This window comes from Salvelinus fontinalis, chromosome 36, assembly GCF_029448725.1.
Source record: "Salvelinus fontinalis isolate EN_2023a chromosome 36, ASM2944872v1, whole genome shotgun sequence".
Taxonomy (NCBI): domain Eukaryota; kingdom Metazoa; phylum Chordata; class Actinopteri; order Salmoniformes; family Salmonidae; genus Salvelinus; species Salvelinus fontinalis.
This window is the reverse complement of record NC_074700.1, coordinates 19,429,126-19,457,098: the sequence shown is the minus strand read 5'-3', so window position 1 is coordinate 19,457,098 and position 27,973 is coordinate 19,429,126. Positions and strand designations below refer to the sequence as shown.

The 27,973-nt window shown below is 44.9% G+C and overlaps 1 protein-coding gene across 7 annotated transcripts; it reads right to left on the bottom strand.

Moving 5' to 3' along the window:
- Positions 1-913: 913 nt before the first annotated feature.
- Positions 914-27,102, bottom strand: LOC129835368 (rho guanine nucleotide exchange factor 11-like). Of its 7 annotated transcripts, none has more exons than XM_055901001.1 (43): positions 27,034-27,102; positions 24,606-24,859; positions 22,774-22,788; positions 21,958-22,049; positions 21,278-21,382; positions 21,138-21,187; positions 20,968-21,025; positions 20,540-20,733; positions 20,145-20,216; positions 19,557-19,664; positions 19,374-19,422; positions 18,635-18,672; positions 18,398-18,481; positions 18,121-18,183; positions 17,894-17,998; positions 17,704-17,802; positions 17,509-17,551; positions 16,105-16,201; positions 15,271-15,393; positions 14,641-14,664; positions 12,451-12,580; positions 12,175-12,268; positions 11,954-11,983; positions 11,540-11,669; positions 11,221-11,427; positions 10,975-11,025; positions 10,711-10,859; positions 10,295-10,435; positions 9,945-10,021; positions 8,538-8,663; positions 8,330-8,447; positions 7,339-7,487; positions 6,852-6,927; positions 6,310-6,492; positions 5,994-6,075; positions 5,748-5,828; positions 5,504-5,562; positions 5,167-5,337; positions 4,806-5,039; positions 4,403-4,504; positions 3,731-4,062; positions 3,501-3,633; positions 914-3,315 (listed from the first exon to the last, which is right to left on the bottom strand). In XM_055901001.1, the coding sequence occupies exons 2-43, from the start codon at positions 24,638-24,640 to the stop codon at positions 3,257-3,259; spliced, it is 4,368 nt and encodes a 1,455-aa protein (XP_055756976.1). In that variant the 5' UTR covers positions 24,641-24,859; positions 27,034-27,102; the 3' UTR covers positions 914-3,256. The 7 variants fall into 7 exon arrangements, with proteins under 7 accessions (XP_055756976.1, XP_055756974.1, XP_055756973.1 ...); XM_055900999.1 differs by lacking the exon at positions 27,034-27,102 and adding an exon at positions 26,264-26,879; XM_055900998.1 differs by lacking the exon at positions 27,034-27,102 and adding an exon at positions 26,312-26,879.
- Between the last annotated feature and the right edge of the window lie 871 nt (positions 27,103-27,973).

The window sequence follows — 27,973 nt, the reverse complement described above, 5'->3', positions numbered from 1 at the left end:
GAGGCAGTTTGGAACTCGGTAGTGAGTGTTGCAAATGAGGACAGATTATTTTTACACACTACTCGATTCAGTGGTCCCGTTCTGTGAGCTTGTTGCGGCCCCATTATACCACTTTGCTGGTTGCTCCTAGAGGTTGCTACTTCACAGTAACAGCACTTACAGTTGACCGGGGCAACTCTAACAGGTCAGAAATGTGACAAACTGACTTGTTAGAAAGGTGGCATCCTGTGACGGTGCCACGTTGAAAGTCACTGAACTCTTCAGTAAGGCCATTCTACTGCCAATGTTTGTCTATGGAGATTGCATAGATGGCTGTGGCTCGATGGCTGTGTGCTCGATTTTATACACCTGTCAGCAATGGGTGTGGCTGTAATAGCCAATTCCACTAATTTGAAGGGGTGTCCACATGATTTTGTATATATTGTGTACCTTCTCCTCCAATGCATTTTGAGAAGGAAGCAAGGAGAGGACGTGAGCAGTCAGGCAATACAATTGAGATTCACCCATCATGTTAGTGGACGAAGGTCAGTTCAGATTTCCCCTACTGAATATAATATTTCCTGGCCCTCAACATCAATACTTGGCTTACTTGACTTAAGCCCTTGGCTCCTTTCCTATAAGGCGAATACAGTAGGCCGTTCAGGGCAAGTTTTCCCAGGTCAAACCAATTGAGTCTGCTCACTGTCACCTCCACAGCTCTCCTCAAAGTGGTCAACTTCAATGATACGGGAGGCCCTAAAAGACAATACATTTGTCGGGCCCTTGAGAGAAATTGGCCCGATATTTCTCTACTCAAGAGTGGATGTATAATGTGTGAATAAATATGCTTACTAGTAGCTTCAGGATCTGTAAATGTTCAAGGTAGAGTTAGTTTCTTTCTCATATCAACAAAGGTGGGCGAGTTAGGACTCAATCCTTTTTTCAAACAGTTCTTTTTAATGTCACAAAACACATGAATCTGCAACAAGACTTAAATTGTCCTTCACAGCTAACAATCTCACCATTTATTAAAACGTGAGAGAAAATAATGTACACTTTTTCTTCGTATCTACAAAAATCAAAAGAAAGGACTAAGGCTTTACAGGTAAAAAACAAAAACGATTGTGATTTCTATATTACATAAGTGAACGAGATTAAAAGAGAAAAGGATCATTAAAGACATGTGTATGCATACCGTAGTTTGTTGTGCAGCGGTTTGACAAAGGGAGGAACCATCAGTTCTAACCTCTATACGAGAGAGATGGTTAGAGAACTCAAGACAGAAATGTAGGAAAAACAGACTAAAGACCAGAAGAAAAATAACGTACTCAAAAGAGTGGGTAAATGAAAGTCGAGCTAAGAGACAGAATGAAAGTAAGAGTCTGGAATCGTCCACCGTGCCAAGGTAAATTAAAAATCTGCATCCCCTCTGGAGCTCCAACACACAAACTGTAGTGTCACACAGACATATCGTATACTGACCACACACACACTGTAGTGTCACACAGACATATCGTATACTGACAACACACACTGTAGTGTCACACAGACATATCGTATACTGACCACACACACACTGTAGTGCCACACAGACATATCGTATACTGACCACACACACTGTAGTGTCACACAGACATATCGTATACTGACAACACACACACACACTGTAGTGTCACACAGATATATCGTATACTGACAACACACACACTGTAGTGTCACAGACATATCGTATACTGACAACACACACACACTGTAGTGTCACACAGACATATCGTACGCTGAACACACACACACACACACTGTAGTGTCACACAGACATATCGTACGCTGAACACACACACACACACACTTAGAGGGTTAACAGACTTCCTCTCCCAATGAATACAAGTTGTCTGTGCAAAAGGTGTCTTCCAGTTCAAACCTATGCTACTCTGTATGAAGTAACATCCCTTCATGTTTTTTTGTGGCAGTACAGCAAACACTAGTCATGGTATAGTAGTATAGAGGGGATTCACAGTATTACACACAATACAGTAGAGCGTTCTTTAGGAAATGATGACGACATGATAGACAGACATCTGTGTATTCATTGAACATGTATCCTTTTTTGTAGTGGTCATCGCTGTATGTCTAGGAGTAGCGCTGTAGACGAGACAACAGCCATTCAGTAGAGAACAGTGCGGTAGTAGTGTTACCACGGCGCGTTACTGAGGTCACCGGGAATATGTTGTCGCTACAGACAACCCATCCCGTAGCTTAGCAGCTGTACATACATGCAGGACTTGCTGCATACATCAGAATGACCGACCGACCGCCATCTTGGTTATCCCTTAACAACAACCAACCTCTTCCTTCATGGCGTTTCTCTCCTCTCGTGTGTGATTATCAACCATATGTATCACATAACATGAATGATATTATGGATGAATGAGGACTGTGCATGTTGTGATCTCTTTACTCCTTCCTTCCTCTTGACCCAGTGCAATAAACCTGAATATATAGATATATAGACACAGTCCTTCGATCAGCCTCCATGGCAGGCATACTGTAAAGCAACCAGCGGTAAAGAACTACCATCTTGGCTCAAACTAGGTGCAGCTTTGACTCACAATGGAGCCGGTGATCTGTCCAGTGTCCTTTCCCTCACCAATCCAATCAGTTTTGGCGTATGAAGACATGACAGAGGATGCATTGTGGGTAAAGTGCTGGGTTCCTTCAGTTGTCCAGTCGTTGTTATTTTATCAAAACATCTGTCACTTCTCAACTCTCTCCCTTGAACCCCGTGTTCTTTTCAAAGTATACTAACTTTTCCTTCCAATGTAGCCAACCTTATTTATTCCATTCAACATTTCATCCTTGACATTACTCAATTTAGATTCCTCTCACTTCTAGTACTCTCTTTGCTTCTTCACACAACCGTTTCATCACTGCTTCTCTCCGTTTCCCCCCTTCATCTGTCCATCCTCTCGTCCCAGGACTCCTTCCTGCTCCGCAGAGGTCAGAGTTCACCCTAACCCCATGCAGGGGGCAGCCCCTTGGGTGTCAGGGGCATCAGTCCTGCATCAATTCCTTGTCTCCCAGGGCAGCGCCAACAACATCCCGGTACTTCCTGGATTCTGCTCCCATGAGCAGTGTGTGCTGGGATTGGGCTGATGGTGAGGGGTGTGCGAGGAGGTTAGGGGGTAAAGGCTGGGGTCCCAGTCCATCAGTGTGTGTGTGGGTATGTCTACGGCAGGATGGGGGGTAAGTCTTTTAAGTCCTTGCTGAAATGACAACGTTAGAATCCAGTGGAGAGGATCTTCAGCTTGGCTGGCTCTGCTGGGCTCGCCTCCTTTCCTGGAGAGATGTCAATAACAGAGCTGATGTAAACACAGACAAACACAAACTAACAACCAGAAAGGTCCATATTGAATTTCAAGGTTTAAGAAATGCCTTTAAGAAAATGTGGTATCCAGACCAAATCTTTCCACAAAACCTCTTCTGTATGACCCTGACCTCTTCTATCTAACCCCTGAACTCACCGTCCCCCGGGTCCCGGTCCAGAAACGGTGTCCTGATGACGGTTGCCTGGATACGAAAGAGGTCACCAGACTCTGGATTGACAGGCGGCTCTCTCAGTGTTTTCAGGAGCTGGTGATGAGCTGTCTCTATGTCCTGAGGGGGTTATGAGGGGAGAAAACGACAAGATTAGCATGGAAATAACGTCCAAGTGTGTGTGTGTGTGTGTGTGTGTGTGTGTAAACCGCCTTACCCTCAGCTGGTGTAGCTTTCTCATCAACTCCTCGATGGTGTGGAAAATGTCATCCACGTTTTTGATTATATGGCTCTGGAGGCTCTTTCGTGACTGACTCTGCCCTTCCTGCCGACTCAGATTTCCCCTCTCCGATTGATTGTCCGCAGACATGATGGAAGCGACCTGCCCTTCTTTCTCATGAGTCTGTACGGGCGATGAAATCACTTCCTGTTCCAGATCAGGAAGTTCAGTGGTGGTCGGGGTGGGGGGGTCGTTGACCTCATCTGTGTGACTCTCGTCCAGCAGTCCCTCTCCCTGCTCTGTAGGCATCACCAGGTAGAACACGTTTCCTGCAGCACAGTGGGTTTACAGAGTTGCAATGAGCACCCGTGGGAACAAAAGTCAATCTCCATGTTAAATTGACACTACAACTGTGAAATCTTATAGTATGCAGCTAGAGGGTTGTGTTCATTAGGTATGAATTGGGAAACGTTTAAAAAATGGAAAAACGAAGGTGAGTGTCCTTATTGGACAAATTCAGGAAGAACCATACGATCTGCGTTTCAAAATAGTTCTCTGGAAACAACTCTGGTGTAGTAGTCACAAACCTCAGACAGAGAGACTTGGACCTAATGGAAGATATTCATGAAGGTTTGAAGAGGACAACTAGACTGACGACTGGAGCATTACCCCGTACACTGGCCTCGCCTCTCGGCTCAGGTGATTGGTCAGAGTGGAGGGTGACATCTTCAGTGATGTCAACAGGGATAGAAGGGGAGCCCGCAACCACAGCTGTGCATAAGAGGACAGACGGAGTGAAAGAGTGAGTGTAAGTGGAGGGAGGTGATATTGTATGAGAGTGTGACAGACAGAAAGAAAGAGATCCGAAAACCAGATCAGTTGAATCTAACTTAGGAGTGTGACCATGCAGAAGGTAAAAGGTGTATTATCAAACATTCAGATGTCATTCTGTAGAGTCTGACTTCATTTGATCATATTAGACACCAACGTGGCTCCACAAAGACACAAGCAGTAATTTAATGAAAATGGACAACAATATTAGGTTACTGTCTAAATCTTCTGTCCTCGTTACCTTTCCTCACAACATGCACACTGGGGGACTCCATCTCCGAGGGCGGGGCTTCTGCGTGCTCAGCCTCCCATTGGCTGGGACTGACGCTAAGGAGAGTCTCAGAGGACGTCGGCCTCTGTTGGTCATTGAACGGGCTCCTCTCATTGGCTGCCTCGTTTGTGGGCGTGCCATCTGAGCCGTGACTCCACCGATCTTCTTCCAGGTCGCGGAAAATCAGCTGCCTTAGCGTCTCCACTGAAAAGGCAGAAAAGTGGTATTGAATAAGTGGAAAGTTGATTCTCAACCAAACACATTCTAGTGACGCTAGTACATACGTATACAAAATAATATTTTAATATGTTCAAGTCTCTTGCTTTCTGACCATCTTCCAGAGCGGCCTCTGCTACTCCAATTCGTCGCTTGACGTAGTCCCGCCCCTCCCCGCAGAGGAAAGCTCCTGATTGGTCCGTTGGTGTGGTGCGTGCGAGCTCGTTGTCTTCATCGTTAGGGGAGTCCGTCTCCATGAAAACCACCTGCTCTGTCATCGAGTCGTCTAGGGAGATTAAAGATCATCAATGTGATGAACGACAGAGCAGAGTAGGGGAATGATAGAGAATATTACTGTACAGAAATATCCTACAGAAATAAATATTTATATCTGTAGTTACTATAATCCACTCCAAAAACATACACTTCCTTACTAACACAATTTGTCTCACCTGATTGATAGACATGGCTGCCAGCTGAGACAGGGGAAGCGTTGCCAAGACTTGGGGAGCTGAGAGAGAGATAAAGGAGAGAGAGGGAGAGAGGGCGAGGAAAGAGTGAGAAGAAAGAAGAGAGATCAATGAGATGGAATCAGCACTGCTTAGGACAACTATAGCAAATGGTCTGCAATGCTATCAGAGTCTACAGGTCTTCAATGTTAATTAATAGAAATGGGCCAAGGTAAGGATTACTCACAAAACAGGTGTGGATCTGTTATTGGTCGAAGGTGAGGAGCCAGCAACCAATGAGATGGTCTTTTCAAGTTGGTCCTTCCAGCTGTGACATAAATAAATAAAATGGCACTCAAAACATCCACCAAAGCTTTTCCATGTGATGAGTAAAATGCTGTGGGTTAAAATCCTGATGAACCTCTATCGTGTATATTATCTGTAAACTAATCTATATTCCTGGTATAGATATAGATGATGTAGATGTGCTCACATGTTTTTCTCTGAGGACGTCCCCGCTACCAGTTCATAGATCTTTCTCTCTGTGGTGCTGATGATGTACAGGGCCTTGTTGTCTGAGGAGGGAATCAGACACAATCAAACCATCATCATCATCACCACCACAGGGATAATAAAGCCATTATCTTATAATTATCTTGCAAAATGATTGAGATCCCATTTTCTGTTATTACATTGTTGTTATAGCATTAAACTGTTGTCTAAATCTAACCCAGATCACTGATTAATCTATACACAACCATTGGCCACTCCACACTTTGTCCCATAACCCCTGACCTCTAACCTCTTACCTGTGGCCACAGAGCGCACCAGGAGGGAGTCTAGCTGGACCACGGGGCTGAAGGAGGCCTTGGTTTCCCCGCTACCACCTCCTCCTCCCCCCAGCCAGCGGGAAGGGCAGCGTAGCAGCAGCCGGTCGTCTGGACCTCTCTGGAGCAGAACCAGCAGGTCTGATAGCAGCAGGGCCTGGATCTCTGAGAGATGAAGGAGAACCAGAACCATATGGTTAGAACCCTTACAGAACACTGAACACTAGAACTTAGAACCTGCAGGTCTGACAGCAGTAGGGCCTGGATCTCTGGGAGAGGGAAAAGTAATCAAGTCGAAGATAGTCACCCAAAAAGTCAAGGCACAAATGATTCAACTCCCAGTGTATTATCTCGTGACTGAAGCAACATTACAGCAGAATCAGAACAGTGACTCCAATATGGAATACATGTCTGGGACAGTGTCTCCCGGGGTTTCTCACAGCTGATTCCTTTTAGCTCTGGACAGAGTAGCCAACAGAATCTAAAGCACAACGGTTCTATCTGTGGAGTGTTGTGGGTCTTACCTAAAGTTTTGTCTTTATTGACTTTCCAGGTGAGAGGACCCTCATGGATCATTGTCTTACTGGTCAGGTCCAGACTCTGACAGGACAGAGGACATCATCAGAACAAAGATATTATACTATGTGTTGGAGGAAGAGACTAACTTTGAAGAGGAGGAAAATACTAACTTTGAAGAGGAGGAAAATACTAACTTTGAAGAGGTGGTCAATACTAACTTTGAAGAGGTGGTAAATACTAACTTTGAAGAGGAGGAAAATACTAACGTTGAAGAGGTGGTAAATACTAACGTTGAAGAGGTGGTAAATACTAACTTTGAAGAGGAGGAAAATACTAACGTTGAAGAGGTGGTCAATACTAACTTTGAAGAGGAGGAAAATACTAAAAACTCTGAAGAGGAGGAAAATACTAAAAACTCTGAAGAGGAGGAAAATACTAAAAACTCTGAAGAGGAGGAAAATACTAAAAACTCTGAAGAGGAAAAGGAGGTACCTTGAACTGTGGCGTGGGGTCCAGCCTGCGCTGGTATTGGTTGAGCCGTTGCCGGTGTTCAGTCTCCCTGACGACTTCATTGACGGCCTGCAGAATCCCGCGGCAGCAGGCCTGTGCCTGTTGGAGAGGCGGGAGGTCTGTGGAGCCAGCTGTAGGAAGACGTTGCACCCAGTGACATCACAACATCAAATAGGACCCGTTAGTTCAAAGCAGTAGCTATTCTTAAAACACTACTAAGACTAAGCTACTCGCCTAACTACTAAGACTAAGCTACTCGCCTAACTACTAAGACTAAGCTACTCGCCTAACTACTAAGACTAAGCTACTCGCCTAACTACTAAGACTAAGCTACTCGCCTAACTACTAAGACTAAGCTACTCGCCTAACTACTAAGACTAACCTATCCCCTAACTACTAAGACTAACCTATCCCCTAACTACTAAGACTAACCTATCCCCTAACTACTAAGACTAACCTATCCCCTAACTACTAAGACTAACCTATCCCCTAACTACTAAGACTAACCTATCCCCTAACTACTAAGACTAACATATCCCCTAACTACTAAGACTAACATATCCCCTAACTACTAAGACTAACATATCCCCTAACTACTAAGACTAACATATCCCCTAACTACTAAGACTAACATATCCCCTAACTACTAAGACTAACATATCCCTAACTACTAAGACTAACATATCACCTAACTACTAAGACTAACATATCACCTAACTACTAAGATTAACATATCACCTAACTACTAAGACTAACATATCACCTAACTACTAAGATTAACATATCACCTAACTACTAAGATTAACATATCATCTAACAGTAACGTAATGAAGACCACTGGTGCTAAACTGTCAGACTATCAGTGTGTGTGATGTTGTCCAGTAACAGAGGGTACTTGATGAGTGTGAGAGATTCTCTATATAAATAAGAGAGAGAAAGAGAGATATGGAGGCGGATGATGGATCCTACGTACCCTCTGTGTGTTTGATGATGTTGTCCAGTAACAGAGGGTACTTGGTGAGTCTCTGTGTCTCAGACACCAGCAGGTCCTTCAGCTGCAGCCTCCTACAGTGAGGACTGGCCTCACACTCCTGACAATACATCAAACAATCAAATCAATTAACGGAAAAGCCATTGTGACTGCATGTATGTGTGTTACCTGGGTGATGCGTGTGTGTTACCTGGATGATGTGTGTGAAGCGAGGGTCTTTGCGCTGCTTGTTCTTAATGAGTTCCAGAGCCTGAGACTGCTGGCTGCACAGGTGGGACGCCTGCTCCTGAAACTCCTCCCCCGCCACGCCCTCAAACTAACACACAGGTACACACCGATATCCCAGTCAAAACACAACACAATATATACTGAGTGTACAAAACATTAAGGACACCTGCTCTGTCCATGACAGACTGACCAGGTGAAATCTATGATCCCTTATTGAAGTCACTTGTTAAATTCACTTCAATCAGTATAAATGAAGGGGAGATAGGTTAAAGAAGGATTTTTAAGACTTTTTGACAATAGAGACATGGACTTTAGTTTAGTTTATTAATTTGACCATTTAAAAAATAACAAGCACACACAAAACTTGAAAAAGCCATACATACACATGAATAAAATCATTGAGGATAACACACAAAATCTGGGACTTATTTCCATTGTGGTCCTCTTGAGACAAGATCGAACACGTGAGTGAAATAATTAAACAAAAACAGAGGAGAAGAACATCTATCTCATCATTCCAGTTACATCATAGGGGTTATACATATGGGCACAGAAGACATCAAACATATTTTACTTTATTTTTAAAGCTGCCCAGAGAGGATGTTGTTTTTATGGGCAGAGGCAACTCATTCCATTCTGAGGCTCCAGTATACATGGATTGTGTATGTGTGCCATTCAAAGGGTGAAAATATTTAAGTGCCTTTGAACGGGGTATGGTAGTAGGTGCCAGGCGCACCAGTTTGTGTCAAGAATTGCAACGCTGCTGGGTTTTTCACACTCAACAGTTTCCCGTGTGTATCAAGAATGGTCCACCACCCAAAGTACATCAAGCCACCTTGACACAATTGTGAGAAGCATTGGAGTCAACATGGGCCAGCATCCCTGTGGAACGCTTTTAACACCTTGTAGAGTCCATGCCCAACCAATTGAGGCTGTTGAGAGCAAAGGGGGGTACAACTCAATAGTAGGAAGGTGTTCCTAATGTTTTGTTCACTCAATAAGCATATGATTGAAAACTATTGGACAGGTGTTATCAACAGCTGAGCCCTCAAACTGACCGCTAACAACGTAACACTCCATCTCACTGATGAACATGCCAACACTGCTAAATATGTAAATATGCGACCAATAACATTTGATTTGAAGGGATAGTAAAACAAAGACTGAGGAAGGGATGGAGAGATTACATTTTCTACATTTTAGTCATTTAACAGACACTCTTATCCAGAACGACTTACAGTAGTGGGTTCATACATTTTCATACTGGTCCCCCTGGGAATAGAACCCACAACCCTGGCGTTGCAAGCACCATGCTATACCAACTGAGCCACACGGGACCGGGATGACGTGATTAGCTAGTTCAACTCACCCTGGCCAGTATGATGTCACCGATGCCCTGAACGATGGGAGATTCCCTTTTCTTCTTCATGGCTTCACACAGGCTCACTGCAACGCAATAACAACGGTGGAACAACGTTGATCAAACACAATAACATTGAGCTTAACGTCAATGAGACTGACTACCAAATCAAAGTCAACGCTAAAACAGTGCTTCTCTACCATGCAGCACCTAAATCCATTAAAACATATTATATTTACACAGCGATGCCACAAACGGAGAATCTCTTTAATGCAACACAATCTTATCAGATCTTTAGATTCACATTTGCCTGAATACCTATTGACAGAACTGAGTAACACACAAGCACACACACTGACCATGTAGTTGGTAGACCTGAGGCAGGTTGGGGAAGATGCAGGCCAGCTCGTCAGAGCTCAGAACACACCTCATCTTCTGGAAAAACACCTGATCCAAGACCCTGAGAGTACGCAGGTGAGACGCCTCTGTCGTCAACAACTCTGAGGAGAGAGAGAGGGGGGGGGAGAGGATGGAGGGAGAGGTGAGAGGAAGGGGGAGACAGAGAGAAGAATGTAAATATAACAATCTAATAATATTTACTTCTGAAAATAACAGAATAGAAGTTGTTAGTTCCAGTCAGATATACAGTGGCTATGTTTAGACAGGATATAGGCCCAGTTGTAGATGCATAAAGTTTTCACGTGTTCCTCTAGGCCTGAATGTATCCTTGCACATTCCTCTGCTGCTACCCAAAGGTCAAGCAGTGTTTGTTTACCGTAGATGATGGCCTGTCGATCCACCTCTCGGGGACAGAGAGTAGCCAGGACCTGAGGGGCCACTGTCTCCTGCCAGTTATGACTGTCCACCACGTCATCCTCTAGGGATGGGGCATCAGGGAGCAGGGCCACCGGGGACTCCTCAAACCTACACACACACGTGCGCGCACAGGAGCACAGAGAGAGAGAGAGAGAGAGATGTTTTAATATACTTCCAGGTCCATCAAAGTTGAAGACCTCAGTAGGCTGTAGTGATGACTTACTGTCGTCTAGACGACCGAGGGGTGCATGGAGGCGTGGGGTTCTCCAAGGATCTGAGGAGGAAAAACCAATCAGATCTGGTTCTATTCTGTTTTCTTTATTCTGTGCTACAATGCTGCTGCTCAACCACCCCATCAGGAGCATGTGGATCCTACAGTGTGTTCCGAAACAGTGTCTGTGTGTGAGTTTGTGCAATGTATGTGGTTTCAGATATGTGTCTGTGTGTGTGTGTGTGTGTGTAGTCTCACCGTGCTGAGCTACTGGTGGCTGAGGAAGAGGCGCTGTGGTGTAGGGGTCTCAGGCCCGGCCCCTCTATCTCCTCCCCACAGTCCTCCATGTCCACGTCGCTACGGGAACGAGGGACTGTCTCCACTCCTGAAGCCCCGCCCCGCCGACGCCCCTCCCCTTGCGCCTTCAGAGACTCGCTACGAGCCAGACGCACCGACACCATAGGGCTGAGAAAGAGACAGCGAGAGGAAAAGAGAGAAACACATAAGTAAACATGTACAATCTTGACACACAAACAATTGTGCACAATAGACCTGACACACTCTCTCTCTCTGATACCTGTCCATACTGTCCTCTCCCAGGCTGCTGGAGGACAGTCTCTGGAGGTCTCCCTCGTCCCCCTCCTCCCCGGGGATCTCTGGGTGGTTCTCAAACTGCTGGATGATGTTCCTCACACTGCCAGGACGCACTGAGAGGAGACGAGACAAGGTACACACACACAGAACATCAAACCAATCAAATGTATTTTATAAAGCCCATTTTATAAATCAGCAGTTGTTACAGAGTGCTTTACTGATACCCAGCCTAAAACCCCAAAGTGAAAGCAATAACAGTACATCAAGTCTCTTTGGATAAAAAAAGTTTGCTAAATGGCATTTATTATTATATATTATCATGTTTTAAAATAAGCTGAGAAAACACTGAACAAAAAAATGATAAAATATAAGATATTCAAAATAATAAATGACATACCTTCAGTGGGCGACAAGGGGATATGGAACGCTGGGAAATCAAAGTGAAGCAAAAGAAAACATGAGACAAAAATGATCAACGAGGGTCAAAACGAAGGATGAGGTAACGGGAATTAAATCATACTGTTACGATGAAAACAGAATGGGTGTGTGTTTGTCTGTGTTTGTGTGTGTGTGTACCCGTCTGTGTGTCTGTCTCAGTGTGTGTGTGTGTGTAGTTACTGGACTGGGAGGTGCTCCTGGGCTTGCCGATATACTTCAGGATGGGGTTTCTCTTCCTGTCCTCTCCATCCTTCTCTTTCTTTGCACTGCTCAGCTGTAGAAGTAAACAACAGTAAAGCTCTGTAATGTAAAACAATCATTTCAAGCACAACTTGGACATTGAGAACGTTTTTTTTTTTTTGCATAGTAAAAATTCAAGCAAACGTTTCTTATTGGACAAGTGCCTACTGAATAAGACCCAGAACACAGTATTCGACCTTTGACTCCAGCTCCTACCTTCTTGGTCTTGGGGAAAAAGGCGAGCCACTTCTCCTTCTCAGTGCTGAGTCCTGGAAACACCCTGGAGTCCCTCAGCTTAATGCCCGAGTGACGGAGGTACAGCAGCACCGCAGAGGCTAGAGGAGAACTGAGGAGGGAGAGGGAAGAGAGAGGCAGTGTGAGGGCGAGAGAGGGGGGAGAGGGAAGGAAAGAGAGAGGCAGTGTGAGGGCGAGAGAGGGAAGGAAAGAGAGAGGCAATGTGAGGGCGAGAGAGAGGGTGGAGAGGGAAGGAAAGAGAGAGGCAGTGTGAGGGCGAGAGAGAGGGTGGAGAGGGAAGGAAAGAGAGAGGCAGTGTGAGGGCGAGAGAGAGGGTGGAGAGGGAAGGAAAGAGAGAGGCAGTGTGAGGGCGAGAGAGAGGGTGGAGAGGGAAGGAAAGAGAGAGGCAGTGTGAGGGCGAGAGAGAGGGTGGAGAGGGAAGGAAAGAGAGAGGCAGTGTGAGGGCGAGAGAGAGGGTGGAGAGGGAAGGAAAGAGAGAGGCAGTGTGAGGGCGAGAGAGAGGGGGGAGAGGGAAGGAAAGAGAGAGGCAGTGTGAGGGCGAGAGAAAGGGTGGAGAGGGAAGGAAAGAGAGGCAGTGTGAGGGCGAGAGAGAGGGGGGAGAGGGAAGGAAAGAGAGAGGCAGTGTGAGGGCGAGAGAGAGGGGAGAGAGGGAAGGAAAGAGAGAGGCAGTGTGAGGGCGAGAGAGAGGGGGGAGAGGAAAGGAAAGAGAGAGGCAGTGTGAGGGCGAGAGAGAGGGTGGAGAGGGAAGGAAAGAGAGGCAGTGTGAGGGCGAGAGAGAGGGGGGGGGGAAGAGAGAGGCAGTGTGAGGGCGAGAGAGAGGGGGGAGAGGGAAGGAAAGAGAGGCAGTGTGAGGGCGAGAGAGAGGGGGGAGAGGGAAGGAAAGAGAGAGGCAGTGTGAGGGCGAGAGAGAGGGTGGAGAGGGAAGGAAAGAGAGGCAGTGTGAGGGCGAGAGAGAGGGGGGGGAAGAGAGAGGCAGTGTGAGGGCGAGAGAGAGGGCGAGAGAGAGGGGGGGGGGAAGAGAGAGGCAGTGTGAGGGCGAGAGAGAGGGGGGAGAGGGAAGGAAAGAGAGGCAGTGTGAGGGCAAGAGAGAGGGGGGAGAGGGAAGGAAAGAGAGAGGCAGTGTGAGGGCGAGAGAGAGGGGGGAGAGGAAAGGAAAGAGAGAGGCAGTGTGAGGGCGAGAGAGAGGGGGGAGAGGAAAGGAGAGAGGCAGTGTGAGGGCGAGAGAGAGGGGGGAGAGGGAAGGAAAGAGAGGCAGTGTGAGGGCGAGAGAGGGAAGGAAAGAGAGGCAATGTGAGGGCGAGAGAGAGGGGAGAGAGGGAAGGAAAGAGAGAGGCAGTGTGAGGGCGAGAGAGAGGGGGGAGAGGAAAGGAAAGAGAGAGGCAGTGTGAGGGCGAGAGAGAGGGTGGAGAGGGAAGGAAAGAGAGGCAGTGTGAGGGCGAGAGAGAGGGGGGGGGGAAGAGAGAGGCAGTGTGAGGGCGAGAGAGAGGGGGGAGAGGGAAGGAAAGAGAGGCAGTGTGAGGGCGAGAGAGAGGGGGGAGAGGGAAGGAAAGAGAGAGGCAGTGTGAGGGCGAGAGAGAGGGTGGAGAGGGAAGGAAAGAGAGGCAGTGTGAGGGCGAGAGAGAGGGGGGGGAAGAGAGAGGCAGTGTGAGGGCGAGAGAGAGGGCGAGAGAGAGGGGGGGGGAAGAGAGAGGCAGTGTGAGGGCGAGAGAGAGGGGGGAGAGGGAAGGAAAGAGAGGCAGTGTGAGGGCAAGAGAGAGGGGGGAGAGGGAAGGAAAGAGAGAGGCAGTGTGAGGGCGAGAGAGAGGGGGGAGAGGAAAGGAAAGAGAGAGGCAGTGTGAGGGCGAGAGAGAGGGGGGAGAGGAAAGGAGAGAGGCAGTGTGAGGGCGAGAGAGAGGGGGGAGAGGGAAGGAAAGAGAGGCAGTGTGAGGGCGAGAGAGGGAAGGAAAGAGAGGCAATGTGAGGGCGAGAGAGAGGGGGAGAGCGAACGAGTGTGAAAAAGGTAACGGGAAAGAGAAAGAAACGTGGGAAAGAGACAAAGAAAGAGAGGAAGATGAATAACAGAATGGAGAAGAGTACGTTTACACAAACAAACAAGCATTATTATTCAATCACGTTCCAGCAACAGACATGAGACGCGCCGACTTTTATTACCTTCTGTCGTCTTCGTGCTTCGAGCTGCAACACACAGAGAAACAACTGTTAGCTTCTTCACTCTCGCACTCTTCTGCACAAAAACAACAACCTCTCTGTTAATAAGGTCTCTGGCTTAGTTCCAAAGTGGCTCGGTCCTGTTGAACAAGGTGCAAAAAAAATTAATCCTTGCTGGTAAAAAAACAAGGTGACCTGTTTTGTTTCTACCTAGCAGTGAGTCATGTGATAGGAGTGAGTAGGTGTGTGTAACAAACATCATGTGGGTAGGGCGGCCGCGGCTCGAGGTTACCTGCAGAGCCTCCCGAGTGATCAGTGATCACATTCTGACCTTTGGTACGGTGAGATGTTGAGGCTAGTTGAGCTCCCTCTACTGCCAGCTGGCTCGGTCACTGTCCTACCGTAGTTACTGTTTTGCTATGCTAACACTGAACCATCGCAGCAAAGCACAAAAGTAACAATGTGTGTTATTTGTTGCCATCTTTTTATTTGTTGCCATTATTTGTTGCTATCTTAGCATCTTATTTACTGTGTCTCCCTTAGAATGCATTGCATATATAGGGGCCCAGAGTTTTTCCTGATAAGGTCACATGGGATAAACATGTTGTGTCATAGCTAGACGTTCCAACTCACAGCATCTCCCAGAGAGCAGTGACCTGTCTGTCCACCACCTGTTTCTCCTTGGCTGGGTCTCCATCCAGCTGCTGCAGGTCTCCCTCTCCAAACAGAGAGCCCAGACCCATCATCTGCTTGTTCCTACACAAACACACGCGCCATACCACACAAGTTCAAAGGTCACACACATAACCTTCAATACACACAAACTACAGCTGGGACGATAAACTGAAAATGATCCAAACCGACCGATCCACTCGTCGCAGGCATTATGCTGATATCGTTCCCGAGCTGACAAGGCAAAATTACGTCGTTCTGCCAGTTAACCCACTGTTCCCCGGGTGCCGATGACGTGGATGTCGATTAAGGCAGCCCCCCCCACCCCCCCACCGCAACACTCTGATTCAGGAGGGTTGGGTTAAATGCAGAAGATACATTTCAGTTGAATGTGTTCAGTTGTACAACTGACTAGGTATCCCCACCTTCCCTTTCATTACGATAAGTAGCCTATAACAGAGAAATGTGAAGTTTGAAATGAAATAGGTTTGATAATATGGGTGATTGTTAATGGGACAGTTGATGGCTACAACCATCAAACTAGTAGTAGTTTAAAGGATCGTTTAAAACCTGTGGTGCACATGAATGTTCTAAAGTTAAATCGATCTATTCAGGCAATTTATCAATCTGTTTTTTGTCCATATCGCCCAACTCTAACAAACACAATAACATACACACGGCCATTATCTGCATTTAGCACAAGCCTCAATGCACACACCAATGGGTTTCATATACACACACACTGTCAAACACAGACACCCCTCCAGATGATTCAGCTTGTCCCATAGACTGTACCTGTAGTCCTGTATTTGGTCCTGAATGTCAGGCAGCAACTGCTGTTGGAGATCAGACAGAGGTCCCCTGATGTCCTCCTGGGCATGGAGACGACTCTCTGGGACAGGACACAACACCTCACAGTAAGACTTACTACAGACTGAACTAGAATCACAACCCTGTACTGACAGAGTTAAGACTGACCACTTTACACAACTACCATTACTGGTCATGCGCTGGAGGGGTTTGTAAACTACCAGTCAAATCGAACCCAGTGTGTTAAGGCAGATGGCTGTAAATCTGACACCATAGAGCTGCAATCAGGTGTTCCTCAATGATCCATTTTAGGTCCCCTGTGGTTTATTATCTAGATCAACAACATTGGGAGCCATATTGAGACTAAAGGTGTACATTTTTATGCAGGTGATACTGTTTACTTATTAAGTGGCAGCAATTTCCCTTCAGCTTTTGACAAAGCTCAAACAGCTTTAAAACATCATTCAACAGAATCTGGAAGATTTGAAGCTTGTTCTGAATTCCTGTAAAACAAAATGCATGGTATTTCCCAGGAGTAAACACTCTGAAAACCATGTAATTAGTACCTGGGAAGGACATTCTATAGAGCATGTCAAAACATACAAATAACTGGGAGTTTGGGTGGATGAGAAGTTGAGCTTGTTTTTCCTTTGCCGCCAGAAAATAGTTGATTAGTTGTGCTTTTCTCTCCGTGTTGGACTCTGGTGATACTGTTCATGTGCAATCCTCAAGCTCTATACTGAAGGCTCTTGACTGTGTATCATGCAGCCTTAGTTTTGTCACCAATCTCTACAGTGCTGTCAGGTGGACATCACTAGCAACATGCAGGCTCAAACACCGCTCATTTTATCTATCCTCTCTTCTAGCTCGAAATTAAAACAAGCTCAGATCTTAATCTTGTTTTATGCTAACAGTCCCAAAAATGTTTACAGAGCATGGAAAAAGGTCATTTCATTACTCAGCCCCCTGGTCGTGGAATTCCCTCCCAGCCAACCTAAAACCCCCATGACCTGGTGTCCCTGGAGGAGGTCAAAGTGCAAATAGATGAACAGGTTGTTGAGACATGTAGCTGTTTATAGTTGTCACCCCATGTCACTAGTTTGCGTTGCCTTCTGTGAGGAAACATGTTTTACTTCACACACATGCCTACACACACACAGTTTGTTTGCTGTTGTATTTGTGCTGTTGCCAGTCTTCTGTCTGTGTTGTCTGTTTTGTCTTACATTGTTGTTTTTTATTGTAACCCCCATCCCCACAGGAGGCCTTTTGCTTCTTGCCAGGCCATCATTGCAAATAAGAATTTGTTCTTAATTGACTTGGCTGGTTAAATAAAGGTTAACTCAAAATAAAACCATCACAGTAACATTAGTATGTTGAGTTGGATCTTACCTATATCAGTCAGGTACTCTTCTCGTACTCTGATTTTTAACAGCTGAAAATTAAATAAAAAATGTAAGGAACCGTAACTACAACCGTTACTACAAGAGTACTTTAAAATCTTGCAAGATTATTAAATGGTCCGGTCTAATTGATTAAGACTAATTCACTGAATTAATTAACTGAATAAACCAATGAGAAACGCACAGCGTCAGGGTCCAGGAAGTGGGAGCAGATCTGAGGCGCGAGGGCACGGGCGTCTTTAGGGCTGGAGCCCAGGTAGGCCTCCACCGACAGGTAGAACAGCTGTTGTAGAGAGACGACACACACACCAGATAAGTTCCCATGTAAGAGGTGGAACAACAGTCAATAGCAGTCCTTAGGGTCAGACACTGACCAGTGAGTTGGGATCCAGTAGCTGGCTGAAGACATATCTCATGAACACCATCATATGGGCCGGTCGCGACTTGAGAAGCTCTATGTCCTGAAATGGACCGTCCATCTGAAGTAGGGAAAGAGAGAGGAAGGGGAAAGAGAGGGAGAGAGATTCATATAGTTCCACAGATGTGAGATGCAGGATACGTAGATGAGGTAAGTGATGTTTGCTGATAAAGACGGTCTCACCTCATTGAGTGCATAGCTGTCGTCCTCTTCCTCCTCGGGGCCAATGATCTGAGTCTTCCCAGCCTGCCAAGAGACATGTCACAGAGGTCAGGATTAGGAAAATAAAACCTTTGGCATGTGTGTGTGTGTGTGTGTGTGTATTTGTGTAGGAGACATTGTTCACATCACTGACTCAGACTAGAGGGTATATATGCAGTGCATGTGTACAAATCTTCTCACTGAATCAGAATGCGTGTGTGTGAGTGGAAGAGTGTGTGTGTGTGTGTGTTGGTATCACCGAGTCAGAGAAGGTGTGTGTGTCGGAGCCCTGTCGTAGGGGGGTCCTGAAGAAGGAGGGGGAGGAGTGGGGGCTCTCACAGGTCTGGGGGAGGAGAAGGACACACTCTCTCATATATATATATATATATATATATATATATATATATATATATATATATATATATATATATATATATATATATATATATATATATATATATAAAGGTCTGGTGCATCTGGTGCTAACATTACTTACCTGAATGTCTCCTTCACTTGAGTCCACCGACAGCCGAGCTGCCGATAAAGGAGAAATTATATACATTTGTAGTGTTGGGAAAAGTACCCAATTGTCATACTTGAGTAAAAGTAAATACACCTTGGACACTGATCCTGATAGAAAGTGACTCAAGTAAAGGTCACCCAGTAAAATACTACTTGAGTAAAATGATTTGGTTTAAAATATACTTAAATATAAAAAGTAAATGTAACTGCAAAAATATACTTCCGTATCAAAAGTTAAAGTATAAATCGTTTAACATTCCTTATATTACACAAACCAGAGGGCACAATTTTCGAGTTTAATATTTTTTTTTACTGATAGCATAGGCTCCAACACTTAGACATAATTTACAAACAAAGCATTTGTGTTTAGTGAGTCCGCCAGATCAGAGGAAGGAGGGATGACCAGGGATGTTCTCTTGATAAGTGTGTGAATTACACGATTTTCCTGTCCTGCTAAGCATTCAAAATGTAACGAGTTCTTATGGGTGTCAGGGAAAATGTATGGAGTAAAAAAGTACATTATTTTCTTTAGAAATGTAGTGAAGTAAAAGTTGTCAAAAATATAAATAGTAAAGTACAGATACCCAAAAAATCTACTTAAGTAGTACTTGATTTATTTTAATTGTTTTACTTAAGTACTTCACATCAGTGCATTTGTATCATAAAAACGCACACAACTCAGAGAATCATAGACAAACAAATCCTATACAAACCATCTCCTGCTATTACATAGTTGGACACAGCTTCGGGGCGAGTTCCATCCTTGAGAGACATAGAAATAACAAAGACGTTATAAACTAAGGTAATGACAATCTAATATATAGTATCTAGTGGGGAAATGAGAGATCTAGTTAAGCGTTGTTAGGGTTCTGTTGTCATGCACACAGGCATCTCACCAGATCTTGCTTGATTTTAACCCGCACTTGTTGGGCGCGCCTCTTGGCACTTTCGATTCGCTCCTCCAGTGATGGGGAGGGGTTCCGTGACAGCTCCTCCATCAAGTCCTGCGGGATTGGTCAGAGTGACACTATCAGAGGCACTGATAATGGTCAATGATGATTGGTCAAATTAAATAGATACTCTCATAAGCAGTGTCCTTACCATTGCATATTCAGTGGGCCACAACATTACAGCTAGAAATGCAACATATAGAACAGGTATGTCTATATTCCAGATCAGTGTCCATTCTAAGTGGGTTTGATTGTATGGGTTTGCAACATTTCTCCATATTCCCAGGTTTTCCAAAAATCTTGGTTGGAGATTTACAGATTTCCTAATAATTCTCTACTGATTCTGGGAATCGTTTAACAGACTTGAAACCCTGTGACTTAAATTAGAAGAAAAAAAATTCTCCGAATTTTCACTTCCTTGTTTATATTGTCACGATCAGCAAGGCCCCGCCCCAAAGGAATTTTCCACGGGTGGGAAAAACCAGACCCCGCTCGAGCGCACCCCTGAAAACGAGCGCATCCTATGACTGTTACCTGGAGCTCAGCCTCTCCCTGTTCCAACATGTTCCTGAGGATCTCTGTGGCGTGTTTCTGTACATCTAGGTTCTAACACAATGGCAGAACAATGGCAGAAGAGGAGAGGGAAAAGAAACGTTAAGCTCATAGGCTCATGTTGACCCATGTTATACCACATTGGTTTGAACATCTGGTCAGTATTATGGTCAAGCTGGTATACCAGTCAGTGTTTGTAAGGCAATGGTCCAGGAACAGTATTTATAAAGTGTCTGAGAATAGGAGTACTGATCTAAGATCCGGTCCCCCTTGTCCATATAATCTTATTCCTTATGATCCAAAAGGTATAACTGATCCTAGATCAGTACTCATTGTCTGAGACGCTTTATGAATACAGACCCAGATGTGGTGCTCACCTGTAGTGGTTTGTTAATTCTTTGGGAGGGGGTGCTGGTAAGTCCAGGGGGCAGGGGTGGAGGTGGTGGTGGTGGGGCTTCACCTTCCAGTGACGTCATCTGATTGGGTAAGAGGTCAGCGGGGAGGGGTTGTAGGTCGAGGGCGGCTGCTGAAGGGGGCGGTCCTTGAAGTGTCAGGGCAACATACGGCCCAGCTGGAAAGAAAGAAAAATAAAAAGAGAGAAAGAAAGAGAGAAAGAAGAAGGAAAGGAGAAAGAAAGAAAAGAAAGAAAGAAAAAGGGAAAAAAGAGAAGGAAAAAAAGAGAGAAAAAAAAAAGAGAGAAAGAGAATTTAATAAACAGCTGTTGGCAACGACATTTTACTGACAGCATAGACCTAAAGTCATCATAACCTTAACCATCATCGTTACAGAAACCAGTGACACTCACATTTGATGAGCTTCACCACCTCCTGGTGAGACATGGACGACACCAACGAGCCGTTCACCTGAGGAAAAAAGAGAGAGAAGGAGAGAGAGAGTAAGAAAGAGAGATTGTATTGAGTCTCTGATGACCTAGACAGAGATGGTTTTTAGTTCAAGTTTGAAATGAGGAGTAACCTTTATGATTCTGTCTCCCTCGTGGACCCCTGCCTTGACCGCTGCACCACCTGCATGAAGAGACAGGTGAGAAACATTCCAGAACCATCATATAAGACATGTAGAAATGAAGTCAGTTACTGTGTGGATGTGTGTCTGACCTGGTCGGACATTCTGCACCAGCTTGATCCTCTCGCCACACACGGTGAAGCCAAACCCCAGCTGGTCTTTCTGTACCACCACACATCTCTGAACCAGACCTGGACCTGAGAGAGGGAGGGAGAGAGGTGAGAGATGCGAGAGGGAGATGGAGAGAGACAAAGAAAAGGGAGTTGAAGAGAGCGATAAAGAGGGAAAGAAATAGACAGAGAAGTAGAGAGATGAAGAGGGAGAGAGAGAGAGCGAGAGAGAGATTAAGAGAAGACCATTCAAGTCAGTTGGGCATACCATGAACCAGTACTAAACTGCTATATCAAATCACATTTTCAAATCACATTTTATTTGTCACATGCGCCGAATACAACAGGTGTAGACCTTAGCTTGAAATGCTTACTTACAAGCCCTTAACCAACAATGCAGTCCAAGAAATAGAGTTAAGAAAATATTTACTAAATAAACTAAAGTAAAAAAATGTAAGAAACAAAATTACATAACGAGTCTATATACAGGGGGCACCGGTGCCGAGTCAATGTGCAGGGGTAGAGGTTAGTCAAGGTAGTTTGTACATGTAGGTTGGGGTATGCCACATCTGTGCTACAAACCTAGCCTCATAATTACCTCAACATTCATGTAAACTTGTGAGATCAGGTGGCTTGTGAGGCTACTAAGAAACCCCATGTACCTGTGTTCTCAGTGGGGACGTCAGCAGGAGGCTCCCTCTGCTGGCCGCTGGAGGTGTTGCGCTCCGAGTCTCCTATCGTCAGGCTGCTTAGCCTGGAGGGAAAGGCAGGACATGAGGAACGTGAGACAGAGTAGGGTGAAGTCGCCCCTAGACTCTGATCTTGGGTCCGTTTAGCATTTCCCCCACCAATGGTTAAGGTTAATACTGGGGGAGGGGAAGCTGATCCTAGATCAGTACATAAGGGGAACGTAACCCCAGAGCATGTGAGACACAAATAGGCTACACTGTGGAAGGATTAATCAATCAGGATCACTGGGAGGGCTGGGGAGAAGGAGAGGGATGTCTGGCAGGAGGTAGGAGAAGGAGGGCGTGAGGAAAGAAGGAGCAAGAAAGGAGGGATAGACAAGATGAGATGGAGTGAGGTAGTAGGGGGAGAGAGTAAAGAAGAGTGGTATAGGGCAGGGACACAGAGGCTGCATCTCAAGTCGCCTTTCCCTGGATCCTATCTCCTTGCCTCCTTCTCAAACATATTGGAGAAGGTCCAAGATCCCTCTCCACTCAGACCTTCTTCTCCAATACATTTTGAGAAGGAGGCGAGGAGAGAGGATGTGAGCAATTGAGGAAATGTTTATTGAGCCAGAGCTATAGGTAGGTGGGGGTGGAAGGAGAAGAGAGGACACCAGAGGGTAGATAGATGGACAGAGTGCCAGAGCTTGGAGGAGAGATCATGTGAGGAGAGACTGCTGGAAGTAAAGTGCAGTATTGTAATCTGTGCTTAGTTTCTACGAAGCTCAACCAACTGAGCAGAAAACTCACCAAGCAGCAAAAGGGCTGAAAGCGAAGCGTCAGAAAGAGAGGGAACAACAGAGAATACAGAACGGGACCAAGAGAAAAAAGGAAAGAAAATCAGTTTAGGATAAAGTAGAAGACTTAAAGTGGAGAAACTTTGACAGACAGGAGATAGGGCTGGGAGATGTGGCCTAGAAATCATATCTCCATTATTTCAAACTTATGAGCCATTCACAATATATAAAGATATTAAAAAAATGATGTTCTCTCTAAATAAGCGTTGTTGTACAATTAAAGGTCAAATACACTGCATTTCAAACAGTCAGCAATAATCTAATTATTTCAGGGTTTGTGAAGTTATACCTAGGCTAAATATAAGCCTTCCACAACAATAAGACCCACTAATAATTTTATGATTTTATCAAAAATAGTTTAACCTCTCCAACTGTCTGAAAAGCATGTTAGCCTGTCCACCTTGTTCAGATGTTGAAATCAAGTGGCCTACCTTATTCCTCAGAATGAGAACGAGTTGCCAATTCCTTATATAATTGTTCTGTATGCTTATTGCACATTTATAAAACACAGACTAGACAGCTAGTAGAACAGTATTTGGCTAAAACGCTGCTAGCGGTACGTGGTATCCCAATGCAGATTATTCGTTATCCAGAATCAATGTTAATTGATACTCTTGTTTTATTAGTGTCTGTTCTGTGGGCAATTTGAGGAGTTGAGACTTAAAATGGAAGAGTTAATTTATCCTCTATTACAGCAAAAATAATGTCTCAATGTGTTTTGGGGTCCATATGACCTACTCTGTTGGACCAAACCTCAAATGCAAATAGAGGAAGATGTGATTTCTCAACATCGAAGAATTTGTTCTTAACTGACTTGCCTAGTTAAATAAATGTATAAATAAATTGTTGGCGTGAGGCAGGGGGAGGGGCTTGGTGTGTGTGTAAACCATAGAGGAAGAGGCTAAGCTAGAGGTTTCACTCTCGCTAAAATATGTCCAAAGTAAGCGGCGTTTCTATAGGCTTATTTTGGACCTAAACTTGTTGCCTGCCTTCCTGACTTTGGGACAACGATTCCCAGACAGACAGACAGGCATGCACACAGAATAATGGGCAGTGAGCCATAAAGAACTTCACATCAAAGGTGATAAAGCTGCCTCCCAGCTGAGAATAGCCCTGTACAGAAGGCTAAGCTGAGGGGATCCCAATTTAACACAACATCCAACAGAGATGCACAAGCTTACAACTAGGCCTTCAATTTGTAATGGTAGAAGTAATAGGCTAATTAAGCAATAAGCCACGAGGGGCTGTGTGTGGTATATTGCCACGGCTAAGGGCTGTTCTTAAGCACGACACAATGCAGAGTGCCTGGATACAGTTCTTAGCCGTGGTATATTGGTCATATATCGCATACCCCTGAAGTGGCTCTTTGCTATTGTAAACTGGTTACCAACGTAATTAGAACAATAAAAAGTTATTTGTCATACCCAATCAGCATTCAGGGTTCAAACCAGTTTATAATATATTATGTTCAAATATCAGGGTTCTCCCCAGGATTGTTTAACAAGGTGGTACTTATTTATTTTCATTACAAAGTGGCACAGGTAGTCCACAAGGTGGCGCAGTGTCACTCTTACACACTTTAGGGAGAACCCTGATAATAGTCACTGGCTGCCTATCTGCAGTCACTGCCTCTCCCCTTCTCAAAGCACATTGCATTTCCCTCCCCTCTGATATACTCCTCCAAGGCATTTTGGGAAGGATACAAGGAGAGAGGACATGAGGAATCGAGGAAATACATTTGTCCCATCTGTCATTAGCACCACCAACACCAGCAGTCAGTCCTACCTGTCCAGTGTTGAGGTGGGGGTGCGGAGACTCATGGCTGCAGACGGCTCGAGCACGTCCGTGTCCTCTCCTGCGGTCCAATTATGTCACAGCAGGGTGACCATCTCCTTTGTTGTTCAAATTTCTTTCGCAGAGTTCCACAGGGCTGCCGCCTGCTACGTTTCAACTCCTCACGTCAGCTAGTGGGGAGCTTATTCCGTTCCAAGAGCGCTCTGAACATCTTCCTCATGTTTTCACAGGCAATCTCCAAGTACCTTACAGTAGACAGTTGAAATAGGGACCCCAGCAAATTGATACAGTGTTAGAACTATCTAGTGCCACAGGAAAATATTAGAAATAGCTGGTGGGTGGGGGACACCTTCAAGCAAGATGCATGAAATTCAGACACCACTGACTGTGCAATGTCTACTTTGTTCATTCAGTCTTAAGACAAAGTGTCATTGCATAGCAATCAACACTAGCAACATGAACAAAAAAATACAAATAAAGTTTTTTTTTTTTTAAAGGTTAAAGGCTTGTTGTTGGGTTTCCCCGTCTTTTTTTACTGTTGTTTTTTCTCTTTACTTATCTATTGTTCACCTAATAGCTTTTTTTACTTAAAAATTGCACTCTTGGTTAGAGCCTGTAAGTAAGCGTTTCACTGTAAGGTACCTACAACTGTTGTATTCAGCGCACGTGACAAATAAACTTTGATTTGACGTGATAGCTGTCACAATAACTTCATCAATTATGACCTAGTGACAGTGATGCTTGGTTCACTGTCTGATATCTATGTAAACAGCTCCTATTCTATTTTCTGAGATACATCAACTAGTAAGCATCCAAAACGAATGACACAAATGCAATTCAAACTAGTATCTCAACATTAATATCATTCAAATCTAAATAACGTCTAGTTGATTACGTTGACACTGCCAAGCCAATTAACGTCAGACAACTCTACTCGCATTATCCTCAGTAAATTGGTTTCCATCCCCTGCGAGCTAAATTTAGTTACAGAATCCTTAATGCTAGTTTACTGGTGTGGCTCTTTCAGAAGACCAATAGTACATGTTTGTCTGTTTTAAGAACTTGGCTAACGCTCAATGTGTTCCAGTGAACTGTTCCAAGAAGCTGGCTAACTGCAACGTTGATATCGCACAATTCAAAGTCTCGTTCAATACATACACTGGTGCAGATTACCTAGCTAAGTGTCCAGTTTGTTATCTAGCTTGTTTGAGAGACGGCTATCCGCTGTAAACAGAATGGCATGTGACCTGACTGGACGTTGCACTGCAACACTACACCACTAGCTTGCCATTGTGGCTAGAAGCTGGAGCTTGTGTATTGCTAGTTAGCAATGCAAAGTTAGTTAGCTACTTTGCCAGGGCTAGCTGTTGGCATGTCAGTGAACGATGCAACGAAATGTTTCTGATAAACTATCCCAAGCAGACAAGCGACTAGCTAGCTGATGTTATTGACATCCAGGATAAAATTCAGTGATGTTTGCCAGCTGACTAGTTAACTAACGTTAGTTAGCGCCTTACATCAAGTTAACCATTACCATAAGGCTGGCTTACCATCATTTCAAGCTCTATAGACAAATATTGTTTTGATGTAAATTTGATGTAAACACTTGCTGTTGGCAACAAAATGACGGTTATTACTGCAGCACTCACTTGTGTAGAGAATACTTGTTTTTTGATAAGCAAATAATGGCTGGTTACCTAGTTAATTCTGATAGAGGCCGAATGCCATCCGCGACATCACGTACGCTCTGTGACTGGGCACAAGCGCGTTCTCGTCGTCTATAACGCTGACGCGACAGGGGTCTAGCTGAAGCTAAATAATTAGCCTGCCACTCAAATGCATTCGCAAGCTAGAATCTGAAACGCAGCGACTGAGGCAAGTTATCCCTCTGGAATGTAATAATATGTCCAGTTGCCTCTTATTCGTACAATGTGTTCATTAAACTTGCATTCATTTCTTTATGGAAAGACAGTCCATTCGATTCGTCGTGGCTTTCCAAACAACTCGCTTCATATGATCAAACTGGTTCATTCCATTAGGTGAGGTCCTATATTTCCTCGCATTCCCTGATTAATCCACATTTCTGATTGCATTAATATGTTCATGTATTTAATTGCAGCCTTCAACCCGATGTTCCATATTATGTTGTTATTAACCAATCTAAATCCATTAGCTAGCTAGTCCTCTCCCAGACAGTATTTGGTAGTTGTGTATGGATATCACACCATGTCCGAAGAGCAAGACAAACACAAGACGTCACCAACTGGTCATACTCCAGTATTGCAACAGTCCATACAGAATGACCGGTCACCAGAATGACCGGTATTGTATCAATACAGCCTATTAACAGCTAAAACGTTATGTATAATTTGTTATTTATTAATGTTTTTAAAGAACAGTGTATCGAGATGGAAATTACCTTTGCGTTGGTGCAGTCAGATCTATAGCAGGCATGCTCTCTGATGGGAGGCAACAAAGTGATTAACTGTTTGTTCCATCAGAAGATGCGTCCCCATCAGAACATTCCCTCAATGAGCTTCCACCACTTCTCCACACATTTAGGCCATGTTCAGTTGCCAAACGTTGTTGAACGTTTCCATTAATTAACACAGACACATGCATACACACACGATAACATACGCACTAGAAACACGTACACATGGATTTTGTGTTGTGGATATGTGGTACAGTAGTAGAGTAGTGGCCTGAGGGCACAGCACACACTTAATGCATTGTGAAAACTTTTGTGGACGTATAGTAATGTTTTTAAAATGGTATAACTGCCTTCATTTTGCTGGACCCCAGGCGGTGTAAGATCTGACCTGCGTCAGCAACGCCTAGGCACAGGAATGTGACCTATGTCTGCAACTGGGGGCTGAACCAGGACACAACGTTTTGGAACGTTTAGACATGCAGTATGTGTTAACATGCCTCGCCGACATGTAGAACAACGAATCATTGTCAGTTCTATTTGTATTTGTATTTAAACTGAGCAATCAGGGGAGAAGGGCCTTGGTCAGGGAGGTGACCAAGAACCCGATGGTCACTCTGACAGAGCTCCAGAGTTACTCTGTGGAGATGGGAGAACCTTCCAGAAGGACAACCATCTCTGCAGTAATTCACTAATCAGGCCTTTTTGGTAGAGTGGCCAGACAGAAGCCACTCCTCGGTACATGACAGCCCGCTTGGAGTTTGCCAAAAGGCACCTGAAGGACTCTCAGGCCATGAGAAATAAGATTCTCTGGTCTGATGAAACCAAGATTGAACTTGTTGGCCTGAATGCCAAGTGTCACGTCTAGAGGAAACCTAGCACCATCCCTACGGTGAAGTATGGGGGTGGCAGCATCAAGCTGTGGGGA